Source organism: Neodiprion pinetum, chromosome 3, assembly GCF_021155775.2.
Source record: "Neodiprion pinetum isolate iyNeoPine1 chromosome 3, iyNeoPine1.2, whole genome shotgun sequence".
In the NCBI taxonomy this organism is placed as follows: domain Eukaryota; kingdom Metazoa; phylum Arthropoda; class Insecta; order Hymenoptera; family Diprionidae; genus Neodiprion; species Neodiprion pinetum.
The window spans coordinates 4,681,783-4,703,409 of record NC_060234.1 but is presented as its reverse complement, the minus strand read 5'-3'; the positions used below and the strand labels follow the sequence as shown (position 1 = coordinate 4,703,409).

Sequence of the window (21,627 nt, the reverse complement as noted above, 5' to 3'; positions counted from 1 at the left end):
TTTATGTTTCCCTTGTGCTTTTTTCATGCCGAAAATTGAGTTCGGAAAATTATTTTCACCGTCAACCGGATGCCATTGACCAAATGAGAGGGAACACGATATTTTTGTGAAAAACATGCGATATTATTGATTTCCAAAAGTTGGATTTTCGTTTTACGTCTCGTAATTGACGGATTTTACACGCAGCGCATACCCAGGCAGACGAATCATCGATCAAACAATCCCGACGATATGACCAGCCCTACAGGATAGCCGAGAAGTTATCGACAAGCGGGAAAAATGGGTCAGCCATATTGGATTGTTCAAATGCGCGAGGCGGCATTTCACCTCCGAGATAGAACGAGTAAATAAATAAACTGGGTATAAAATAAGAAAAATAAACCGGCGAAAAATTCGATAAAAATACAAAACGTTTATTGGCCGTTTATTTGGAATAAATTTATATGAAATATTATGGAGAAATAAACAGTGAGCTTGACCGATTTGCGATAAAATAGTCCCGGCCAAAAATCGTACACCTTGTCGTCTAAAAATGTTGAAATCGTGATGATACATCACAATATTGGCCACGGGGCATGCTGGAAAAAATGTAGAGAATAAAAAACTGACACGATTCGGTCAATGTTGTAAGCCGTTTAGGGTTGCGGGAAAAAAGTTATGCATCGTCAAAGTTCGGCCCTCGGTTAGCGCTGGCCGCTATGGCGGGCCGCGACTGTACGCTTCGACGCTACAGGAGGCCAGCCGGCTTTAGTCTCTCAGTTAGTAGCAGTACGCACGACGCAACACACGACCATGGCCGATATCTCCAAAGACGAGCTGAGGAAGGAAATCACCGGTAAGTCGTCGTATCTTTGAAATTACCGGGCTGGGTCGAGTGCCGATGTGAAAACCGAGCCGGAAATAAATCGGGAGAGATTTTTTCTCCGTGAATATAAACGCCTCGACGGTGGAAATCGGGCATTTTACTCTTGGCCCGACGGACTTGGCGCGGAGACACGACGGCTATGGCGTACCCAAGCCAGCCATTATTCTATAGCGTAACGTTCCACCAGTGTATCTCGTATCTCGTACATCGCACGGGGAACCTGAACCTGCCGAAATGAAGTAGAATTTTTGCCTTCATTAAACCGTCATCGGCTCGAACACCAGATATCGCCAATTTTCATCGGAAATCGAAATAATAGGTGCGTCCTCCTGCCGTGTGACGCGTTGATTGGCCGCGTTCTGCCCCGCCGAAACTTCCACAAGAGTAGAGAAGGATTGTTGTTTTTTTTTCTTTTTTTTTCTCATTTTACTTTACCCACCCCGATCCCTACCCCGTGCTTTGTTTTTATTATCGCAATGCAGTCGCTTCTCTCGTCGACGGTGCCGTTTAACCCCCCCTAGTCTCGTTCTTATTCATTCTGAGTTTTTCCAAAACACCAACGAAGCCACCAATGCTGCTTCTTGTTACTCCCGCATCGACGCCGCGTCAACGAATATTCGGCCAATTATATATTCGATCTTGTCAATCCAGCCGACGCTCTTCGGGTCCGCCTATGCATTTGTTCGAAACAGCTTCGTGTGTATTTACTTATCTCATTTCGGGTCGATTGTTGCAGCCATCCTGAAGGATGCCGACCTCACGACAATGTCCGCCAAAAAAGTCAGGCAACAGATCGAGGAGAAACTCGATGTCGACTTAACCGACAGGTAAACACAACAAATAACAACCGCGACATGATGCACCTGATCATTATTATTTTTAGATATTTCCTATTATTAACCTTTCCTGCATACTTTATAGGATATGTTTCGGTCGTTTGACCGTATATCATTCTGTAATTTTCTTAATTATAGACAATTAAATAAATAAGAGCGTTACTTTTTGAATTGAATAGTTTGTTTTGAAAAATTAGAAAACCGATTACAATTAGCAATTTTAATATTTGACGTTATTTTATATTTTGTTCTTTCGCGTTAACATTATTTTTCCATTTCTCTTTGTCGTTATGTTTCGTTATATTGATAGCGGTCTAAGAATTTTACCTTGAAATACTTTTTTTCAACCAATTCTACGCTTGTTAGAAATATGCAATGAAGAGTTTTGCACGATATGGCTAATCGAAATTGCCGTATTCGCAGAAATTCGTTTTGCATTCTGTACACTGGATATAACACTAGCACATATTTAATTGTGCAGATTGAATTTCCACTTGAATCGACTGTTTTCAGTTTTTATTTACCGTTGCCGAGTAACAGATTGCGAATACGAATTCGTCATCAACATATGTGGGATCTTAACAATAATTTACAATCTATGCCAAAATGTTCAATGTAAATTTTTTCAAGCTTTATTGTAAACCTGTTTATTTGCTTTTTGACGATAAATTTGTACAAGTGTTTGCGTATTCTAGAATTAGCCTAATAACATTCAAATAGGGATCGATGCACGAGATCGTATATTTGTTGCGAACTGTGTTTAATTTAGACAATCAATAATTTATTCTACTGTAATAAAAATTTTCCTCATCTCCTTTAAACTCTTGTGAGTTGATTAAACTCTATTCAAAAAATCAGCCTCTCCAGAGTTGTACCTTTTTTTATTCCAAGGATGCAGTGCACTTACTTGCTCAATCAGCTAATGTTCAAGAGTTGCACGCTGTGTCCAAGAGCAAAGAGAGGGACTCTGCGTGGAGTTAAATTTGCTAAGCTACCACCTCGTTCCCCCTCCAACAATTTATGTAACAACTCCTGTTTTATGCATTTCTTCTCTTCTTAACTTCCTATATTTATACCAAATGATACACGATCTATGAATTTCGAAAAACTCAAATAAAAGAGAAAGATGAATAATGGTAACTGTAAACGTGAATGTTCAATTATATTTATAGAAAGAAGGAGGTCGACGATTTGGTGATGGAGTGTCTTCAAGAAAAACAGGACAGTGGAAAAAAAAATAAGAAGGGCAAGGCCGCCAGTGAAGAGTCAGAAGAAGGCGAAGAGGAAGAGGAAGAAGGTTCAGAAGAAGAGGAGGAGGAGGAGGAGAAGAAACCTGCGAAACGTACCCCAGCTAAGAAAACTGCTACCAAACGTAAGAAGGGATCTTCAGATGATGAGGAAAGCGCCAGCGACGACGACGCAAGCGACGAAGAATACAGCCCTAAAAAACCCAAGCCTACCCCCAAGAAAGGTATCAGTAAGTTCCAAGTCAACAAAGTAAAGATATTACCACTTGACTTGTTATTGTCAACTTGATCAGATCCTTATCTATAATAAGATAATAAGATCTTATTATGCATCTGACCAAGTTGACGATATCGAGTCAAGTGGTAATATCTTTACTTCTTTAGGGAACCAATTGATCCAAACATACCTTTGTAATAAAATCTGACAAGTATATTCTTTCCGATAAAATGAATTTTGCGAACAAGGGTAGCAGAGTCGATCTCAAAACTTGAGTAAAACTTGAACATTACTATTGCTTTTCGAATATTTATCACAGGATAGTGATGAATTACGGTACAGAAGTGCATTAAACAAATTGAAGAATTGGAACAACTTTCCATAGACAGTCTGCTTAGTAAGAATTTTTTGACTTTCAAGTATGATCCCATAATTTTTATTTCCACTTTTTATTCGAGATAGAAATATTGGACAAAAGGTCTGATGTCAGAAATAAGTTGATACATTTTCTCATAGCTAATCGTTCGTTGAAATGTTTCTGGAGCAGGCAAACCAGGCAAGAAGGGAAAGAAGAAGGGATCTGACAGCGACAGTGATGAAGACTGGGGAAAGAGTAAGAAGGCTGCAGGAGGTGCCAAGAAGGGAGCTGGGAAAGGTAAGGGTGGTGGTTACACACGTGCCGTTACACTTTCCCCAGAGTTGGCCTCTGTTGTCGGAGCTGAGCAAATGGCGCGGCACGAGGTGGTGAAGAAAGTATGGAGTATCATAAAAGAGAGAAACCTTTATGTGAGTATTGTCGTTATTTTCATGATCATCTTTTTTTGGTCGCTTATCAGTTTTTGTTAATGGTTTTGTGTACCAGATTAGCTAATTCAATTATGAAATGTTTTTTCTTTTAAGGATCCCAAGAACAAGCAGTTCGCGATCTGTGACGAGGAACTGCTGAAGGTTATCGGGGTTAAGCGCTTTAGGACCTTCGGTATGATGAAGTACCTCAAAAATCACTTCGTAGACTAAGTGCTCCAGCTGTTCAAACTCTGAAGGTTATTAATTCCACATAACAAACACACATGATTATCTCATGTAATTCTTCATCATCCCGGTCATAACTACACGCCCCACACGTGACACCGAACATCGTTTTAAAGTGTCGAAACACCAGACCCTCCTTACCACCATAAACTATTGATTCCGTCAAGAACCCGCAAAGCTTTTCGTGGTAAACTATTTCATCTGCAGTGGTTTATGGGCATTACTCGTGAAAAAAAAAAAACATATATTCAAACAGAGTCAATTTCTCTAATTGAGAACTTCAACTCGAGCAAGAATTTGTATGAATTTTTCACTCAATCATGTTGATATATATTTAATTTTCTATTGAACTTCATTCTCTTGCTGCCACAGAATCACTTATGCAATATTTAGTTATGAATTTTAGAGATTATCTATAACTTTGCTGTGGTTTCTTGTCAAGGGGTACGTGAACGATCGAAAGTATGTCTGCGTTCACTGCAGTAGTCAGTAAGCAGTTTTTACATTGCATCATATTCCGAGTCAAGATCTTTACAAGTATACATTCAATGGTTGCCTTTTTCTTCTTCCGGTAACTCTTATACATGTTCAATTTCATGAATTTTTATTTCATTTTCCCACTCAGTAATATTAACAAGAGAAGAATTATACAATATTATACATTATTTAATACCATAGAATGGGAAAATATCTAATTTGCGGACTTTGAATCAGGTTTCTTTTCTCTCTTTTTTGGGATATGCTATTATTCACTCACGAGAGCTCTGCATTGAAGAAGCATTAGATGTACAACCATGTAGAAACTGATTAATTGACAAATAGAAAATTTATTCATCTAGGGAAAAGATACCTTCAATCAGTGTGTAAATTTAATTTAGCTGTTGACGATTTAAATTTAATAATACAGCATAAACTGCATTCAAAAAGTGAGAAGAAAAACAATACAAGGAAGTTTTTTATATTTTGACATTGATGAGTCTTCAAGGTAGGATAGGTTGTTCCGAGGAAAATCAATGAAATTGAAAAACTATACAAAAGGGGAAAAAATGAAAATCGACATTCTGTACTTCTTCTGTATAATAGGAATATTATACATTGAAAGAATATTAATTATAACTATATATTAATGTGTAATTACTAATTAATTATTATCGTCGTAATGTAGGTTTTTTGGTGTAAAAAATTGACCTTTAACGTATAAGATTCAATGGAATGCTAAAACTGATGATGATTCATGATTTACATATACGACAAAACAAGTTTTAAGTCAAAATGTGTGACGCGATAAGACAAAGAAAAAAAATTTTGCTGCACGGCGTTTGAGTAGGAATAAATAAATATATAAAAAGAAAAAATAGGATTATGAGTTGAAGTATGTACGTTCTAATTATGAAGTCATTCGTATAGTTGCCTGGCTGTACCTCACTAAGTACAGAACCATCCGTGTATTTTGAACATAAATTATGTAATTTTACGCTGGCCTAAATCATGATACTAGCAAAAGCAAAGAGAACAAAATCAGCTTGCTAACTAGGCCGGCAAATAACGAAAGCGCTAATACGGAAAATATAAGATAAGATAAGAATGAGAAGAAAAAAAAACGAAAAAAATGATTTAAAAAAACAAGAAAAAAATACGAATAATGTTATGGAAGGATAAAAGTAATATTGATTATGTTTTCTAAAGCCATGAACAACCCGCGGTGTACTATAATTGTATTTGAAAACATTGCCCGATTAAAATATTGCTTTCATTTTTTTTTAAATTTGCTCTCTGTCATTTATGCGCCTCTGTTCCATTTATCCCTTTACGAAATACAGTTATTGTTCCTTTTTTGCACTCGACCAATAGTTCGACAATCTTTCAATTGGTTTATTTCGTGGAGAGGTAAAAATGCAGGAGCTGCTTGATAATTGCATCACGACATTGCAGATTTGTTTGATCAATATCAGGTCTCATTATATTGTAGTCGCTGGGTCTCCTCGACGAAGATTATTGTATCTGTTTTTTAAACCTGAACAACTGCAACTATATAATCAGATCGAGATTTAAATGAATTCGGTGTTTCAAATTAATTAAGTTATCGTACCATTAGATTCATTAGGTTTAATCTATTGTACTTATCTCACAGTGTTCGCAAATTATCCTAATTCTATAATTTTCTTTCATCTCATTCATAACATTACGCTGTGCTTAGAAGTAAATTATTTTTATTCCCAAATGCAATTCGGTGCCGTATTCAAAAGTGTTGCAAGAAAATCCAGACATCAGGAATAAATTGACAAATTTCCCGGGACCATGCACTGATTGAAATATTTCTGAAGGTGCAAAGTAAGGAGCGACTCGTAAGGGTTGGTTTCTGTTGTTGGAACCGAACAAATGTCCAGGCCAGAAGTATTGACAAAGCTACGGAGAATTGTAAAATAGAGAAACCTTCTGTGAGTATTATTGTCATTATTTTTATATTGACGGTATAAATTCGCAGTTCGATTCGTAATTATATCAGAAATCATTGTTTGGTAAAAAAAACTCAGCCCTTTATATTATTACAGAAGTTTTCGAACTTGATAATAATTTAACGAATCCATTCCGTAATTTTCTTCACCGAACACATTTATTGATCAATAATTGTTTTACAGCCAAGAGCCGAGGGACTTTCACGCGTCCTCAAATTGGACAACATGTTGCTGATCGCCACGTTTTCCGCGCAATCCGTAAATAAAATTTTTCAATCTAGTAGTATTAGCGTAATTATCGCGCATTGTTTGGACCTCCCGATCTCTTGGCGGGGCCGCATGCGTGTAAACGCTACTGCGGAAGTGTGATTTGTAAGTCTGCGTACTGTGCGTAGCTCGTTGACAAATACTCGCCTGAAATTTATTTATTTTACAAATCCACAATGTAGATTTAAAAAAAATTATCTGTCCTACCAGCTGCAGCGCCCTTCGTCTATATTCCCAAGTACTGAACGTGTAGTCCTTGACAATATTCGACTCCAACGGGTGCAAAACTGTCTGCACCTCCTGGTCGTGCAGCACCTTGGGATCCGAGTTTGTCTCCGACCTGGCGAAAATTGGTGAAGAGGGGTGAAGAATCTTGACACAAAACTTAAAATTTGGAGAAAGTCGGGTTCTTACATGGTCTGAGCCTTCGCAGGCTTGATTTCGTCGTGCATTTGAAGCAGGTTTACGTACTCGGGATGATTGTACACGAATTCTACCGTCCCGTTGACGAATCTGCGCACCAAGAGGAAGAACTCGATGCGTTGGATTGCGATTTATAAGAGACTGGAGTCGACAGAGCATGAAATTACGAATGCACTACGAACCTCTCCGGATCAACTCCGAACTTACTAGCTGCTTCTCTGGAGCTGAACGCGAAGTACTTTCCGTTCCACTTGAGCACACCGATGTTCGGGTTTCCCGGAATCAAGGCACCCATTCCTTCGGCGAGGCTCCACGCGCAGAACCCGAGGTACTAAGGACAGGACCGTGGTTTTTTCCAAAAAATTCCAAACGTACTCATACCTCATACTCACCTCCACGTGAATTTGATCGAAATCCTTGGTGATGTTGGGGTAGAATACTTGGCACTCCCCCGTTTCGTCTGGAAGAATAATTTGCACCTGATTTCGATGAATTCGACATGCTACTAATGGTCAAGAATATGGAGAGTATAATCATGAAGTACGTTCGATGAAAATAACTCGTTAATACTTTTTGCAATCCATTACTTATCATTTTTCCCATCTGTTCCTCGAGCCTCTCCGCATCGGTCAGAACTTGACCGTCATCGATCAACATTCTGAGCAACGCATCGTCGAAGGTATCGACGTGCTGTAAAATTGCGAATTTACGTTATATTCGTTCGTGGTTGAGAAGGAATCTTGGAACGTTGCCATTACGTTTATCGTCATCGACTGTAGCTCCCAGAGAAACGTATTGATGCTGCTCAAAACCACGACCTCATCCTGTAGTTGCATCCAGGTGTTCGCAAGGTCGATGAACTGGGGCTGGATGTGATATATAAAGCGCGTTTCATCCCTTGGTAAATCACTACCAACCGAATTACTTTTAGTGCAATAAAACTTTGATTCTTACGTATATCTCAACAGTGGGAATCGCAGTCCTGCAGTGAATAGCACCGTGTAGTTGGAGTAAACGAGCCTGCAGTTTCTCCATGAGACCTTTCACGTTGCAATCACAGCGCTCGATGTCGTCCAGTAATTTCCTGCAGAAGGTAAATTGTATCGTGGGTGGTCAAAATTTCGTCTAGTATCATATGGTTCCTGTACTTGCATCTACATACTTATACATATCTCAACTGACCGAATATATACTTCCTGTTGACGACCCGCCGCCAGCATTTGAACGGCCCATTCAACGTGATCAGAAGTGATTTCGGGTGGCCAATGCGGCGGGTTCGGGTCATTTGAACAGACGTCTTCTCTCTCCAGAGAAGCGCATATCGTCCGGTCTATGGCTGCGGTAAAATTATACACCTTGTTCATTATCTTTTCCAGGACGTGCATCGTCGAGGATTGAGTCTTCGCAATTGCTTCCTGAAGAACGCTCGGCACTGAGGAATACAATGATGATTGGCGGAAAAGGGAGAAACACGAGGAGGTAAATCTGCAACTATAAATTCACCGGTTCTACTCACGATCGTCAATCCCCTCTCCGCCTCTTTGCAAATCTCGGTTGAACAGCCGGATGCCAGCAACTATCAACATCAGCTCCGTCAGTTGTCCTTCTTTCCGTTCTAAGGGCAATGTGACGAAGTGATTCACCTCGGAAATGCGGTAGACGCTGTGCAGCGCGGCGCTGGCCTCCCTTTAAATTTTTAAACATTATTTTACCAATTAGTGTCAAGATTATGCACTTTTGCATTCAATTCTCTATACAGTAAGCACCTCAACACTCCCGGTACCGAAGGATTTCCGAGACCGCTTAGCAGAACGATAAATATCACCATTTTTTGGTACAACTTCTCGGCATCCTGTTCTGTGCTTTTTTGCAACGTCGCGTTGCAAATTTCCCGCAAAAGAGGCGCCGTTTTTGTGTAAAGGCATTTTCTGTGTTTCAGGATCGCCTCGTCTGATGGTTTTGAGAGAAAATATTTTCAGCTTTACTTATTCGAATTTTATACACTATTTTACGATTCCCAGTCACCTCTGGATACGTAGTGTTTTTTGAAGTACAGCTGAAGTTTCAGGACGACCAGGCTCGGTCTTGTTTGGTCCGTAAGTTTGGTTGTGACGGCGGAGACGATGCTCGATAAATCTGTTTGGCACGTATCTTCTCTGACGAAGTCATACTCGGGATTCAAGAGCACTAGGTCCAACTGAGAATAGTAAAGTGATTGACAAACCGAACGTGAGTTTAAATCGAAACTGACGTTTATTTACTTGCGTACCAAAAAGTCAATGAAATCACTCGACACGTCGCATTCCTTGACCTTGCAATCCTTGACAATCGTTTCCATCAAGTATGCCTTGACTCTGTTCTCCATTTCTGGATACATATTCGCAGTGAGAGACATTGGCTTGATACTGAAATCACGTTACCAGCTCACATTCACCTCGTTTGATCAATATCCGTGTCGTCACGACTACGTGATAAGTTCAATCTGTCAGCTTTTAAGTACTCCAAATCTATTTAGCATCTTGCTACATTCTATAGTTTCTGTGGTGTAAAGTTTTGAGGTCAACGCGCTATGTTTTCATTTTTATAACCAACTTCAAGGCTAGTAATTAAATTGATCGTGTCGTAATAAGGCCGGAGATACATTCTACATTACGCAGTGTAAGAAATAATTCGTTCCGAGTGTTTAAAAATGTTCAAATTTTTAGCCAGAAGAGGAAAGTGATTACTCTTGTGTTTTGTTGTTTAAAAATGAATGAAACACGAATAAACCGATTTAAATGAAAGCAGGTCAATTGGCTCGGATCCATTTGAGTTATAAACGATTTTGAGCAAAATCGTTCGGGCCACCCCTGAGTTATATGCAGAAATCAACATCTCTCTGTGAAAGATTGTCATATCCGTGAATAACTGGAATCGCGGGAAATTGTAGGGCAGATTCTTTCAGACGAGTAGGTTTTTCCAGCTAGGCCTTGGGGCTTTTGAATTTACAGAAAGCGACTCCGGATCCGTCGCGATATAAAATCTACATCACATAAGAATTAATTCATCGTAGTACATAGAAACACCATCAATATCCTCGTGGTGAGATAAAGAGCGTCTTGTTTGAATTTCGTGCAATCGAGTCAAGTACCGATTAGTCGAACGGTCACTGCGCGTGCGCGTCACCGCGGAGATAAACTGCGCATGCGCGACGACGATGTGACAATCTGCCAACTTCAGTCCGTATATTGTCCGTGATCACTGTGATCAGTGTTCGGACTTCAGTTGTTGCTCAGACGAGCCACGGGAAGGTGACGTTTGTTCGGCGGGTTTAATTGTGCCGTCAAACAGGGGAAGGAAATCGCCCGATCGCGATGCTGGTGTGACGAACCGCGCCGTCGATCGCTATTTATGCAGTTTGACAAGACGAGATAATAGATAAGCGAAAAACGCAATCCCTGAAATATGGCGAGTCGCGAGTGCGGCTGGTGCTCAAGTTCGCTACGCCCGAGTAGCCTTGGTGTTATTGCTACCACCGCTACTCCTGGCAAAGTGTTGTGCTTGTTGGTGCTCTTTACGTTGGTGCAACCCGGGATTATTTTCGCCCAGTCCGTCTCCCCTCGTCCACGAGGTGAGTAGTAGTGTGACTCATTCGCTAGCTAAGCTGTTTTATTTTTTATTTACGATCAATCTCCATCTCGCGCTTTGCTTCTCGCGCGATCAATGATACCTAAGCATTTGTTTATTACGAATGGCTTCTGCCAACCGTCTCGTTACGATTGTCGTTAAGTCGATGTTGAGTGATACGATTGTCTATTGTTATTCTTTCTTCCTATGATTAACCTTACTCATCTCGTCTGAAGAATCAACGTTGATTAGTCACAATTTCCTCCGCCCCCGCATCTCTCACTCTTTTGCCACAGTTTCCGAGAATTTATACCGTCTAGAATTTTGTTTTTCTTCTCTGATGTGATCCTTAAACCTGTTGAAAATAAAGTACAGAACAGAAAAAAAAACAGTATCCCGTTGTTTCGTTTTCTCTCGTAAAGCTTATTATTATTATTATACTCTTTACGTTGCGTTTAAACGACTTTTACGCGAGATCCTCTCGACAGTTTAAACGGCTATTAGTATTAAGTAAAGTACGTCAGTCGATGGTGACGAATCGGCGTGCTTATACGAATACCGAAAGGTTTATAAGCGTGCATTCTTCGCGTTGCAGGCTCGAGTGCACAATGTAACGTATCTACGTTTGTTTTATTTTCTTTTTTTGTTTTTTTTTTTTTTCAATTTTACACCTGAGTCACGAACGTAGCGCAAGGAGATTGATTGTCCGCACACGTGTGAACTGTGAAGTTGGCTGGTTGTAAAACGGTAGACCAAACAAAAGAAGAATAAAGAGAAAAAACAAAAAAAAACGACTATCGCTTTATCGCCAGATAGTTGTTTCAAATAAACAATGAACCATAGACTGTGCAATGAACATTGAACACACCTCCGCACGCAACTACTAAAATCACATACGAATACCTACTTGCATTCATGTACACTTATTCACATGTCTCTCTCCGTTTCCGATTTGACGTTCGCAAAGGTCGTTGAGTCGGACGGATGGACAGACAACAAAGAGAAAGAGAAAGATAGGAAATGCGGGCATGTGTAACTGTACTGTGTCCGCTTGAATCGAGGCGCTCGTTTTGTTGACCCAAACGGGGAAGAGCGAAGGGAGGGGAGGAGGGACGGGGCACGGACGTCAAAAGAGTTTTGGATTGAAATTTATGGGTCTCTGTACGAGGAGATGCACCAAGGGATGATGCATCGTGCTTTCTTTTTTCTTTTTTTCTTCTTCAATGTTTATTTTTTTTTTTTTTTTTGTTTTTCGGGGGTCGTAAATAATTCCACGCCTCGCTCTTCCTCCCTCCTTATTTCATGTCCATCGCGTGTCGGATATTTCGATGAAAAATTTGGATAACGAACGGATGCAGGAACGGGGGGATCAGGGACACAAATCGAAGAATATGTTTAATGAAATATGATGCACGACAAGCGTAAGATCACGCTTGAAATGATTTTTGTAAATTTTTCGTTCCGTGCTTTATTACGAGCACGGTGGAGTAAAACAGTGGATATTAATCGATCGAATACAATGTAATTGTAAATTATGGTTATTTAATATCGATTTAAAGAGTCGGACTTACTATCTGAGAATAGAGAAAAAACGAAACTGAAATAAAGAAGAAATTACTGGAGACAAGTTCATTCCTATCACGTATAATTTATTGCACACGTAATTCAATCTCCATGAATTTTCAATGATAAACCGATATAACGACATTGTACGTTTTATTTCCATCCGTTGGATCGGAATTATTCACGTTAATCTTGAATATCGATAATTTTGTGTCTAAATTTAGAAGAATTTGAATCACCGAATATCACACACCTCACACTATAACGAACCTATTGAACTATTTGGATTCGGGAGCCTTTCCTTTCACCCATTGGTTCGTCAGTCGATGATGATGATACATTTTCTCAGCGACTCGATATTTTCAATCGCCTATTAATTCGTAGAGAAAGAGAGAAGAGGGTTATTTATATTTTCAATCGATCACTTTTCGAGTGTTGCGGTTGCGCATCAACGCGTGTTTCATAGGAATCATCATCCAGACTTTCCTGACCCACCTCAATATTATCACCTTGTTCGCTCTTCGATCGTTGCTTGCAAATAATTCGTCATCCTGATTATACCGCTCTGATGTCTAGTAGACGACGCAAAGCGTATCTATCCACTTTGTTATTACAGCGTGTGTAAACATTGGTACACGAATGAATGATATTCATATGTACCTAGATAGATGATCTAATTTTATGTCCAGTAAACATGCATCGTTGTATTATAAGTTGATTATAGTTCATGTATCAAAAACAAAACTACGCCATGGTTTGATCGATTCGATTGATATTATTATTATTATTATTCTTGTTATTATTATTATTATTATTATTATTTTGAAAATTGGTCGTTTCCAATGATCTACGATCTATACGAAATACTTGGAATATCAAAATGTGAGGCGGTTTTTTTTTTTTTTTTTTTTTATTTACCTAACGTAGTTTAAGAAAACGTAGTTAAAAAAAAAAAAAACGCTACGACGTATAATCTTCCAAATTTTTACACGAATTGAAAATAATTGGGCCGTCTTTTTTAAACGTTTACTACGTTTTTTAGAAAAAAAATTCCGCGTCATGGCTTCTATACCGCAATTTTCATAAAACACGTCGTTTTGACACTTTGTTCAAAGATCCGTTTAACAATATAACATATTGTCTTAGCTGTTAATAATACGGGGTAAAATGTTAAAAGGATAATGATGGCTCGTGACCGTCGTATTTATTTAATTCGCGTAGGTGGTTGAAGAAGTAGTAGGTAGGCGTTAAATATCGTAGAATATAAACCATCCACTGAACACGTTATAAGTAGTTGTAACCAGTATAAATTCGTGTTCTATAAATCTGTAAATTTAACCGCACGTAGAACGGCGAAATTAAATGCAAGCAAGAACGTTCTCAATAATTATTTCGCGATTTGGCGAATTATTGAAATTGACCTGAATTAATTATGAGATTTTTGAATCTATCTTAAATAGTTGATCACTTTTTTTTTTTTTTCAATATTAATATTCTTACAGTATAGCGAATATATATACTGAAAAAGAAATAACAGGTAACGATGGGAAAAAAAAATCGACTAAAATTTGTTGTCGGGGCTTTGATTGTTTTTTTTTGTTTTGAATTCCTTTCCTTTCCTTTTTTTTTTCAAAGAAATCGGTAAATGCGGCAGCATGGATCGCATACTCCTTCTCTTCATCTTCATCATTCTTTCTCTCCCATCTTCTTTCTTAAATAAAGAGAGTAACTGAAACTAGTTTGACAAGTAGAATTTCTGCTGAACTGCGACTGCCGGTGCAACTGGATCGCTCTTTTTATATTTGTATAGCTCTACAGATGCGTAGAAATGGAGGTACGGTGCATCACTACGTATATACATATATATACATATATATACGCACACACACAGGCACACTATCTCTCCGGAAATAGCTACAAACTTGCAGACGCATCAACTCATCTCCTAAACTCGAAATACTTCGTCTTGAACTCCTTCTCGCGTTCTTCGTCGATCATTGTAGTTTATCTCGGCGTTTTCGCTCCCACCCCCCTTCCTTACGTCTCTTTTAAATATTTGAGAAATTCAATTGTCAATTGTAGAAAATTATTCGGTACAAATTGAAAAATCCTTCTCGCTATTTTGATAATGTTTGAATTTTTCTTGTCTCGTAACGTAACGAGATGTCGGATGTTTTGTAAAATTGAAATCCTTGGACTTTTGCGTTTTCGTTATGTATGCGAGGTTGCATGATCCATGCGATACAGCGATCGGTTCGATGTTACGGACGAACGAGCGAAAGGCGGGCGTACGTAGATAATTAACTGCGAAAAGTGGGTGGACTTGGATTACGTCACTCATTCGCACCGTCCGAATTTGGGTCCCTTTGGAGACGCGTGTGACATGTGAATAATTTCACTTTTATAATTTATACATTTATAATGCCGAGTAAAGGATAGAGTAAATTAACGAGATAGAGAAGCGAAAAAAATAAAAAAAAATTTCTGATCAGGGTTTCAAAAGTAAAACCGAAGTTCATCGAAGTCGAATTTTATAATAAAAAATATATATTTTTCTTAAAGTGAGGTGGAAATCCAAAAAAAAAAAAATACGCTAAACTAACCGTGAATTCGAATGAATAGAATTCTATTGTTGATAATTTTATAAATATCCTTCGATTGTAATACAGGTTTTCTTGTAACTATGTAATTATTAAGAATTGGATTGATTTTTTTTTTATAGTAACGAGAGGTTAATCGCTATGAAAAAATGGCGTACACTGATTACAATTACATAGATCACAGATTCACTAGAATTATTACAGAAAGATTGCAAACGATTGCAGAGATTTCAAGGCTTGCAAAAAATGACAAAAATTGCAAGAATTCAAACGATTACAAGGATTATGGCAATATTACATAAGATTACAAAAAATTACAATAATTGCAAGAATTGAAAATATTACAAGGATTATGGCAATATTGCCTAAGATTACAAACGATTACATAGATTACAAGGGTTGAAAAGATTACAAGGATTATGGCAATATTACATAAGATTACAAGCGATTACATTGATTGCAAGGATTACAAAGAATTACAAAAATTTGCAAGAATTAAAAACATTGCATGGATTAAAGGAAGATTAAAAAGATTACAGCGATATTACAAATGATTACAGAGATTGCAAGGATTACAATGATTACATAAAGATAACAAAAAGTACACAAGAATACATGAGATTGCAGTAACTTGTGTACACCCCAGATTAAAGCAGTGATATTAACGCCTCGTTATAGTATAATTCGTATGGAGGTTTTAAATTCGTTTCCACATGCAGAAGTATTTTAGCTGTGGACGTTATACGGTTACGCACCTCTTAACCTCCGGCTTCTCTTCCAACGAACTACTCTCCGAAAAAATAATGCGTCACTCGATCTGCTTTCCCTCAATTTTTTTTTTTTCTCCGTTCCCACGATCCTTCTTATGTAAAGTTCGTTTCGAATCGAAGCTCGCAAGTTCCAGCTTTTATCAAAAGAGAGTGAATTTTCACGGTGGATGAAGTTGGTAACGTTGTTGCCGTATTCCCTTCTTCTATGACTTTTCTAAATTCGATAAATCATTGTTACAAATAAAATACAGAATAATGCCGATAAGTCAACTACCTCGAAAGTAATCCTAAAATTGTTGAATGATAATTTTTTTTCTCCCAATACGTACGTTACCAACTTCAGCCTCGTGAATTTTCAGCGTCAACATCTCAGAGCACAAAAGAGAGAAATATCCATCAATTCCAATTGATCGATTCATTTCCCACCGATTCATCATTATTCAACGCTGTTAATCAAACTCGATGATGATATTACCACTGATCAATATTCCTGATCGGGTTTCTTTGCGAGCAGTATATTCGACGTACTGCTGTTTGAGAAAATGACGGTACTTGGTAACGAACGAAGAAGGAACTACGTGCCTCAGTTTATCAGCAACGACTCGTCGCTGACGTCTTGGAGGCTTATAACTCCAATGTACCGCGGGACATCCTTGTATAAAAAGCAGCACCAGCAGCAGCGTTATGGAGTATCTCTATACTCGTGTATGTCGGTATCTATCTTGTTGCATGTTTATACTGTATACACATGAAAGACCAAGAGAGAGAGAGAGAGAGAGAGAGAGAGAGAGAGAGATAAATAAAAAGGTCTCGGAACGGCAGCCGTGCAGAGACGGTTGCTTCGGTTAGTTCCATAACGGATATACACAGAGCCTTTGTCAGATAGATACCTACCTTACTGTCTTCTTCTTGTTCTTCGATCATCGCAGACATTCGTTTCGTATATTTCTGACTCTATACTCTTGCAGCAGAACCTTGATTATCCGAACCAATTGGCACCGAGCCTGGTTCGGGTAATCTAAATGCAATTTTTATCTTGAGGTATAATAATATATTATATACACCATAAATTTAAATCGACAAACAGTCCGTATTAAAAATCCAAATATATGTTGAACCTCTTTCAAACACCGAACGATTATTTTATCAGCGCAGGTTTTATGCAGTCGATTATTGCCGATTGGCGAACGGCTGTTCCAAATTTTTTGGCGAACGACGATGTAATTTTTTTTTTTTTCTCTCATCTTCATTGTTGCGTATGTATTGTTTCCCTCGTTCTTTGCGATCGGCGTTAACTTAACATTTAGCAACTTTTCCAAGTGTTCGATAGACGAGACTCCGGATAATTTGACCACCGTTTATACATCTCGTTGAATTAATTGTACTTGGTCTGTGTGCAGCTAGCTGGAAACAGGAAATCGCGGTCGAATTAAGTGGAATGGTACGAGTTTACGTTGGGAAGTTGCAAACAGATTTCATTTTTACAGGATAATGGGGGAAAGGAGATTGTTACACAAGAAGACCAGCGAGATTCAAACTTTTGCACAACTCTTTCTATAATATTTTTTATATTTCTTTTATAATACTCGTTGTCACGAATTGACGATCGCGGGGTTACACAAAAACTATATCAACAGGTCGGTACTGATCAATAAGTCTGATTCCAATTTTAGGAACAAACTTTCAACTATCGAATTTCTCGGCAAGGATATTTTCGTTTAAATCGTTGGACTACAACTGTTTCCAAAATTGCTGATCGTACAACGAATTTTCCGAATTTATCATTTTTATACACCAATTATTCGATAAAATGAAATATTTGAATCACACACCAACAATTTGTCTCTTTTGTTCAATTGCAATTGGTCTGTAACAACGAATGACCTAACAAGTGCGTTTTATCAATCCTGACCTTGTTCACCATCCCAACCACACGTCTTCCTTCCATTCGATCGCGGTCTACGATAACAACGACGCATCCTGTAAATCAACCAAGGAACCCACAAACCTTAACAGGAATTGATCGTCAAAGTTCAAAGCAGATTATAACGGAGCACATGCGAACCCGCTGGCAATTAAAAGGTATAATCCGTTGATTGAGAGCCTCTGGAAGAGGGCGTCAGAAGTACGTAAGAGTAGGAGAAGGAGAAGGTGGTGGTGGTGGAGGAACAGCCGGATTCGAATCTATTCTGAGCAGAACAATGGGCCACAGTTTAACTTCACCGAATAGTAGTAGTATTAGTGGTATTAGCATCAGTATCAGCATTGGTAGTGGTAGGACGGACAAGGGCTGAGCAGAGAACGTCCAGCGAGTGTGATGGTGGAGTTTCGTCGACGAGGATTGGGAGGAGAAGGGATAGGACGGGTATGGGTGGTTGTGCACTGTAAAATTCATGGTTGAGGATAGGAGGAGGGACCCACCCTTGGAAAAAGAGGAGGAGGAAGAAGGAGACCAGAGCCCTTACTCACAGCTTAACGTACCCTGCAGAGCACCGCAGCAGCTCTCTCGTCGCGTGTTTGGTTGTGGCCTGACCAACAATCATCCTTTACCCTGTAACTGCACAATGGTTATAACGCTTTCTACAACCAACTTTGGATAGGTATTAAACTCTACGGGGGTTCGCACGGTCGACTCTTGATACTGGATACCATACTCCTACTGCTACCACCACCACCATAACCAGTGTTACTAATATTACGTTCTACTTTGGTCGTCACCTTTGATTGGAGCAGCTGCTGCCAGTGCTGGTTAAACGAGGATATCGTCCGTCTACCGTGACGACGCCTTTCGGTCATTATTTTTTCACCCTCCGAGTCGCGGCTTTAGGTATAATTTATTTTTTTTCTCGCGACGTTGCTTCGAGGGTCACGAATAACTCTAGCAGGGAATTGAAAGGGAGAAGAAGAAAAGAGAGTGAAAAAAAATTGGTTCTTCGATTTCAAGGAGCGTCAAGGATCAATGAAAATAGTTAAGAACCGAGCGGTAACCGGAAATCAAAATTTCTCTCACAATCGGTGTACGTCGAGGAGAAATCATTCTGGCCTGGATGACGGTCCGAGACAAATTCATCCGAGTCAGTTTTGTTGGCGTCGATTCCGCTGTGTGCGAGGGTGGATATAAAACATCCCTCGAATACCGCCGAACGACCCTCGGCCATAAGTTTATGGGTATCCAGGAACCCTCGTGCAGCCATCCTTTCTGTTTACGGTATATCAAGTATCCCTTTCTCGTTCCTAATTCCCCCAAAGAGAATTCGAAGAAGGGTAGAGAATCATCTCGCTTCTGTGTTACTACATCGTTAAAATTTAAAGAAATTCTTACGACGGAACATCTTGTCGTACAGCCTTAAACTAACTGACGAAATGAGAGAAAACTTTAACGATCGGAGGAATAAAAATTAAATGGCTAAATTTTAGAAGGCTGCAATTTTTTTTTTTTTTTTTTTTTTTTTTTTTCACAATATGTGTTATTACGATGAAACTTGACAAATTTTCAGATTTTGATTCAGCGTATCCGTAATAATAAAAGAAAGAAAGAAAACAGAGAAACGAAACTTCGGCAAGTTGAATTTTCGAACAAAATCGTATTTTACGTTTGAAAAAAAAAAAAAAAAAAAAAAACAAATAATGTACAGATAAGGGTGGTTCCTTTATTTTTTTATTTTTTTTGTTTGTTTTATTATTCCCCAAGCTTGAACTTTTCCACTACTCGACCATAATTATAATTGAGTTTAAAAGAAATTTTGCGTTTAATGAAAATAAAAGTTTTTGAGTAACACGTCGACCGTCACGATCATCCAAATTGGATCTCGAAAAGTGGACGAAAGCAGCTGGCGTACCGTAAAAGTTAACGACTGCTGCAACAGACGCGCGTGCCAAAGCACGGTGTTGAATTTCTTGAAACGAAGCAAAACGCACCGCCCCTAATTCGAGGCGACGTCGATAATCTGCAAAAACGATCCCCGCCTCATTATGCAGCTGAAAAATCCGCGTACATTCTGTTTGTAATATTTAATTGAATCACACCGCACAACAACGTTTTGCAAGTGAAAGCGTGAAAACGTACGCATACACAGTTGGTGCGTGTAAATAAATATGGAAAAGCTCCGTTGGAGAGCTTTTCCGTTGATTCTCGGTAAACGCTCGATGGGGGAGGAATTGAGAGGCTGCGTACGCGTTTTAATGTTTAGAAAACGGGGGGGGTGGCGAGGGCGCAAACCACCCCTGGCATTATACGAAGGGTGGTGGGCACTTGACCGAACGATGGGACGAAGTTTTTTGTACGTACGCGTCGAGTTTCCGGGCGTTCCTTCATTTTATTTTTAGCATTGCCGGAAAAAGCTATTTTTATCCAAGTGTTTTCTTTTTTTTTTTTTTTTTTTATTTTCTCCTCATTCCTTAAACTGCATTTTTTTTTTTTATTTCCAGTACGAATCGCGTCGAAACGACGTTTTCTCCCTTTCTTTAATTTTTTTTTTTCCCCCTTGTTGTTTGCTTACTCCAAAAGTAAACTTCACTGCTATCGTCGTCGTCGTCATTTCTATCATTATTGCTCGTATAGACTGATGAGAGAAATAGGAATACAAAACTTGTAGGTATAAAAATTCTGATAACGGTCTAATGAAAATAATCATTAATTCGTAATGTATAATCGTTAATTGAATAATCGATTCGATGGTGTAAGAATATAAAAAGTTTAGTTAAATGAAACTTGAATTAGGCACGGTATGAAATCGATCGGTCAAATTTTAATTAAAATTGAATGAACTTTACTTTCATTCAGTTTCGATCAATGTTCCAAGTTGTTAGATACGCAATTGAAGTTCATCCGTTGTTCAAGTGAATTTTAATTGAATTGTGATTGGGAACTTGGCTCGAAAAAAAAAAAAAAAGAACAGAAATAACTAAAAATTAATAAAATAACAAGTGAGACTTCGCGTATTACATGTACGTGTAATAAGTATTATTATTATTTCTATTGTTGTTGCTGATATTGTTATCATTTTCAGTATTATTTACAAACCACTCTATAATTTATTACATTACTATATCAACAAATTCTAGTTTTTACGACGATAATTCAACGAAATCAGGGAAATGGATTTAGTTTCCATTTCATCCTTGTTGCTTTTTTCAACTTTTTCTTATCGCTGCGGACCGATCTGAAGCCGAAGAATAACTTCTTCGTTTCTTTTCTTCACGTTTTATAACGTAACTGGTTCTCCCTGCTTGTCCTTAGAAATTTTCCTACGCAACGATCGGTCATTGAATCATCCAATGGAACGTAATTTTATTTAATTTTTGTAAACCAAAAGAAAGAAATCAAAAAAGACGATTTCATAATATATATATATATATATATACACTTGATGTCGTAGATAAATCGTAATAAACCATTTTCATCAATCGTATGATAATTATTTTATAAAATATAGTGATATTTGCGATTTTCGAGTAAAGTAACAAAATTGTAGCTCCAGATTTTTATTTATTTTTTTTTTTCTGAATTTTGTTTCTTATTTTATAATACACAATCAAAAGTTTTGATCTTGATTTGTCCAATCTCCAACAACTTTTGAATCCTTCGTTTCAGAACATTTGCATGATACAGATTTTCCATATAAAAATTTGCATATTATAAACTTGAAAAAAAAAAAAATTAATAATAACAATAATAATAAGCAAATACTAGATTTGACTATCAAAAAAAAATCACCAGCTGCAGAGTCGAAGATTTATTTTGTT

At 38.2% G+C, this 21,627-nt stretch overlaps 3 protein-coding genes across 6 annotated transcripts in view; 2 read left to right on the top strand and 1 right to left on the bottom strand.

The window, feature by feature from the left end:
- Positions 1-682: 682 nt before the first annotated feature.
- Positions 683-5,962, top strand: Non2 (upstream activation factor subunit spp27 homolog Non2). Of its 4 annotated transcripts, none has more exons than XM_046619347.2 (5): positions 683-835; positions 1,602-1,692; positions 2,874-3,172; positions 3,713-3,951; positions 4,066-5,962. In XM_046619347.2, exons 1-5 carry the CDS (start codon positions 793-795, stop codon positions 4,180-4,182), a joined length of 789 nt encoding a protein of 262 aa, XP_046475303.1. In that variant the 5' UTR covers positions 683-792; the 3' UTR covers positions 4,183-5,962. The 4 variants fall into 4 exon arrangements, with proteins under 4 accessions (XP_046475303.1, XP_046475301.1, XP_068990960.1 ...); XM_046619345.2 differs by having other exon boundaries at positions 3,710-3,951; XM_069134859.1 differs by having other exon boundaries at positions 2,874-3,178.
- On the bottom strand, positions 5,379-9,303 carry LOC124215632 (cilia- and flagella-associated protein 206; the record flags this gene model as incomplete). The annotated part of the gene is made up of 11 exons (XM_046619246.2): positions 5,379-7,067; positions 7,128-7,260; positions 7,335-7,433; positions 7,526-7,674; positions 7,736-7,803; positions 7,931-8,033; positions 8,102-8,209; positions 8,298-8,427; positions 8,526-8,775; positions 8,860-9,029; positions 9,110-9,303. Coding segments are annotated over 11 exons (1,617 nt in total), but the record flags the coding sequence as incomplete, so codon positions are not given.
- Positions 9,304-10,494: 1,191 nt separating this feature from the next.
- Positions 10,495-21,627, top strand: part of Meltrin (meltrin) — a 48,385-nt gene continuing 37,252 nt past the window's right edge. The window contains exon 1 of the mRNA XM_046619339.2: positions 10,495-10,953. Coding sequence (XP_046475295.1) covers positions 10,788-10,953 — 166 coding nt within the window. The 5' untranslated portion in view covers positions 10,495-10,787. The remainder of the gene's footprint in view (positions 10,954-21,627) is intronic.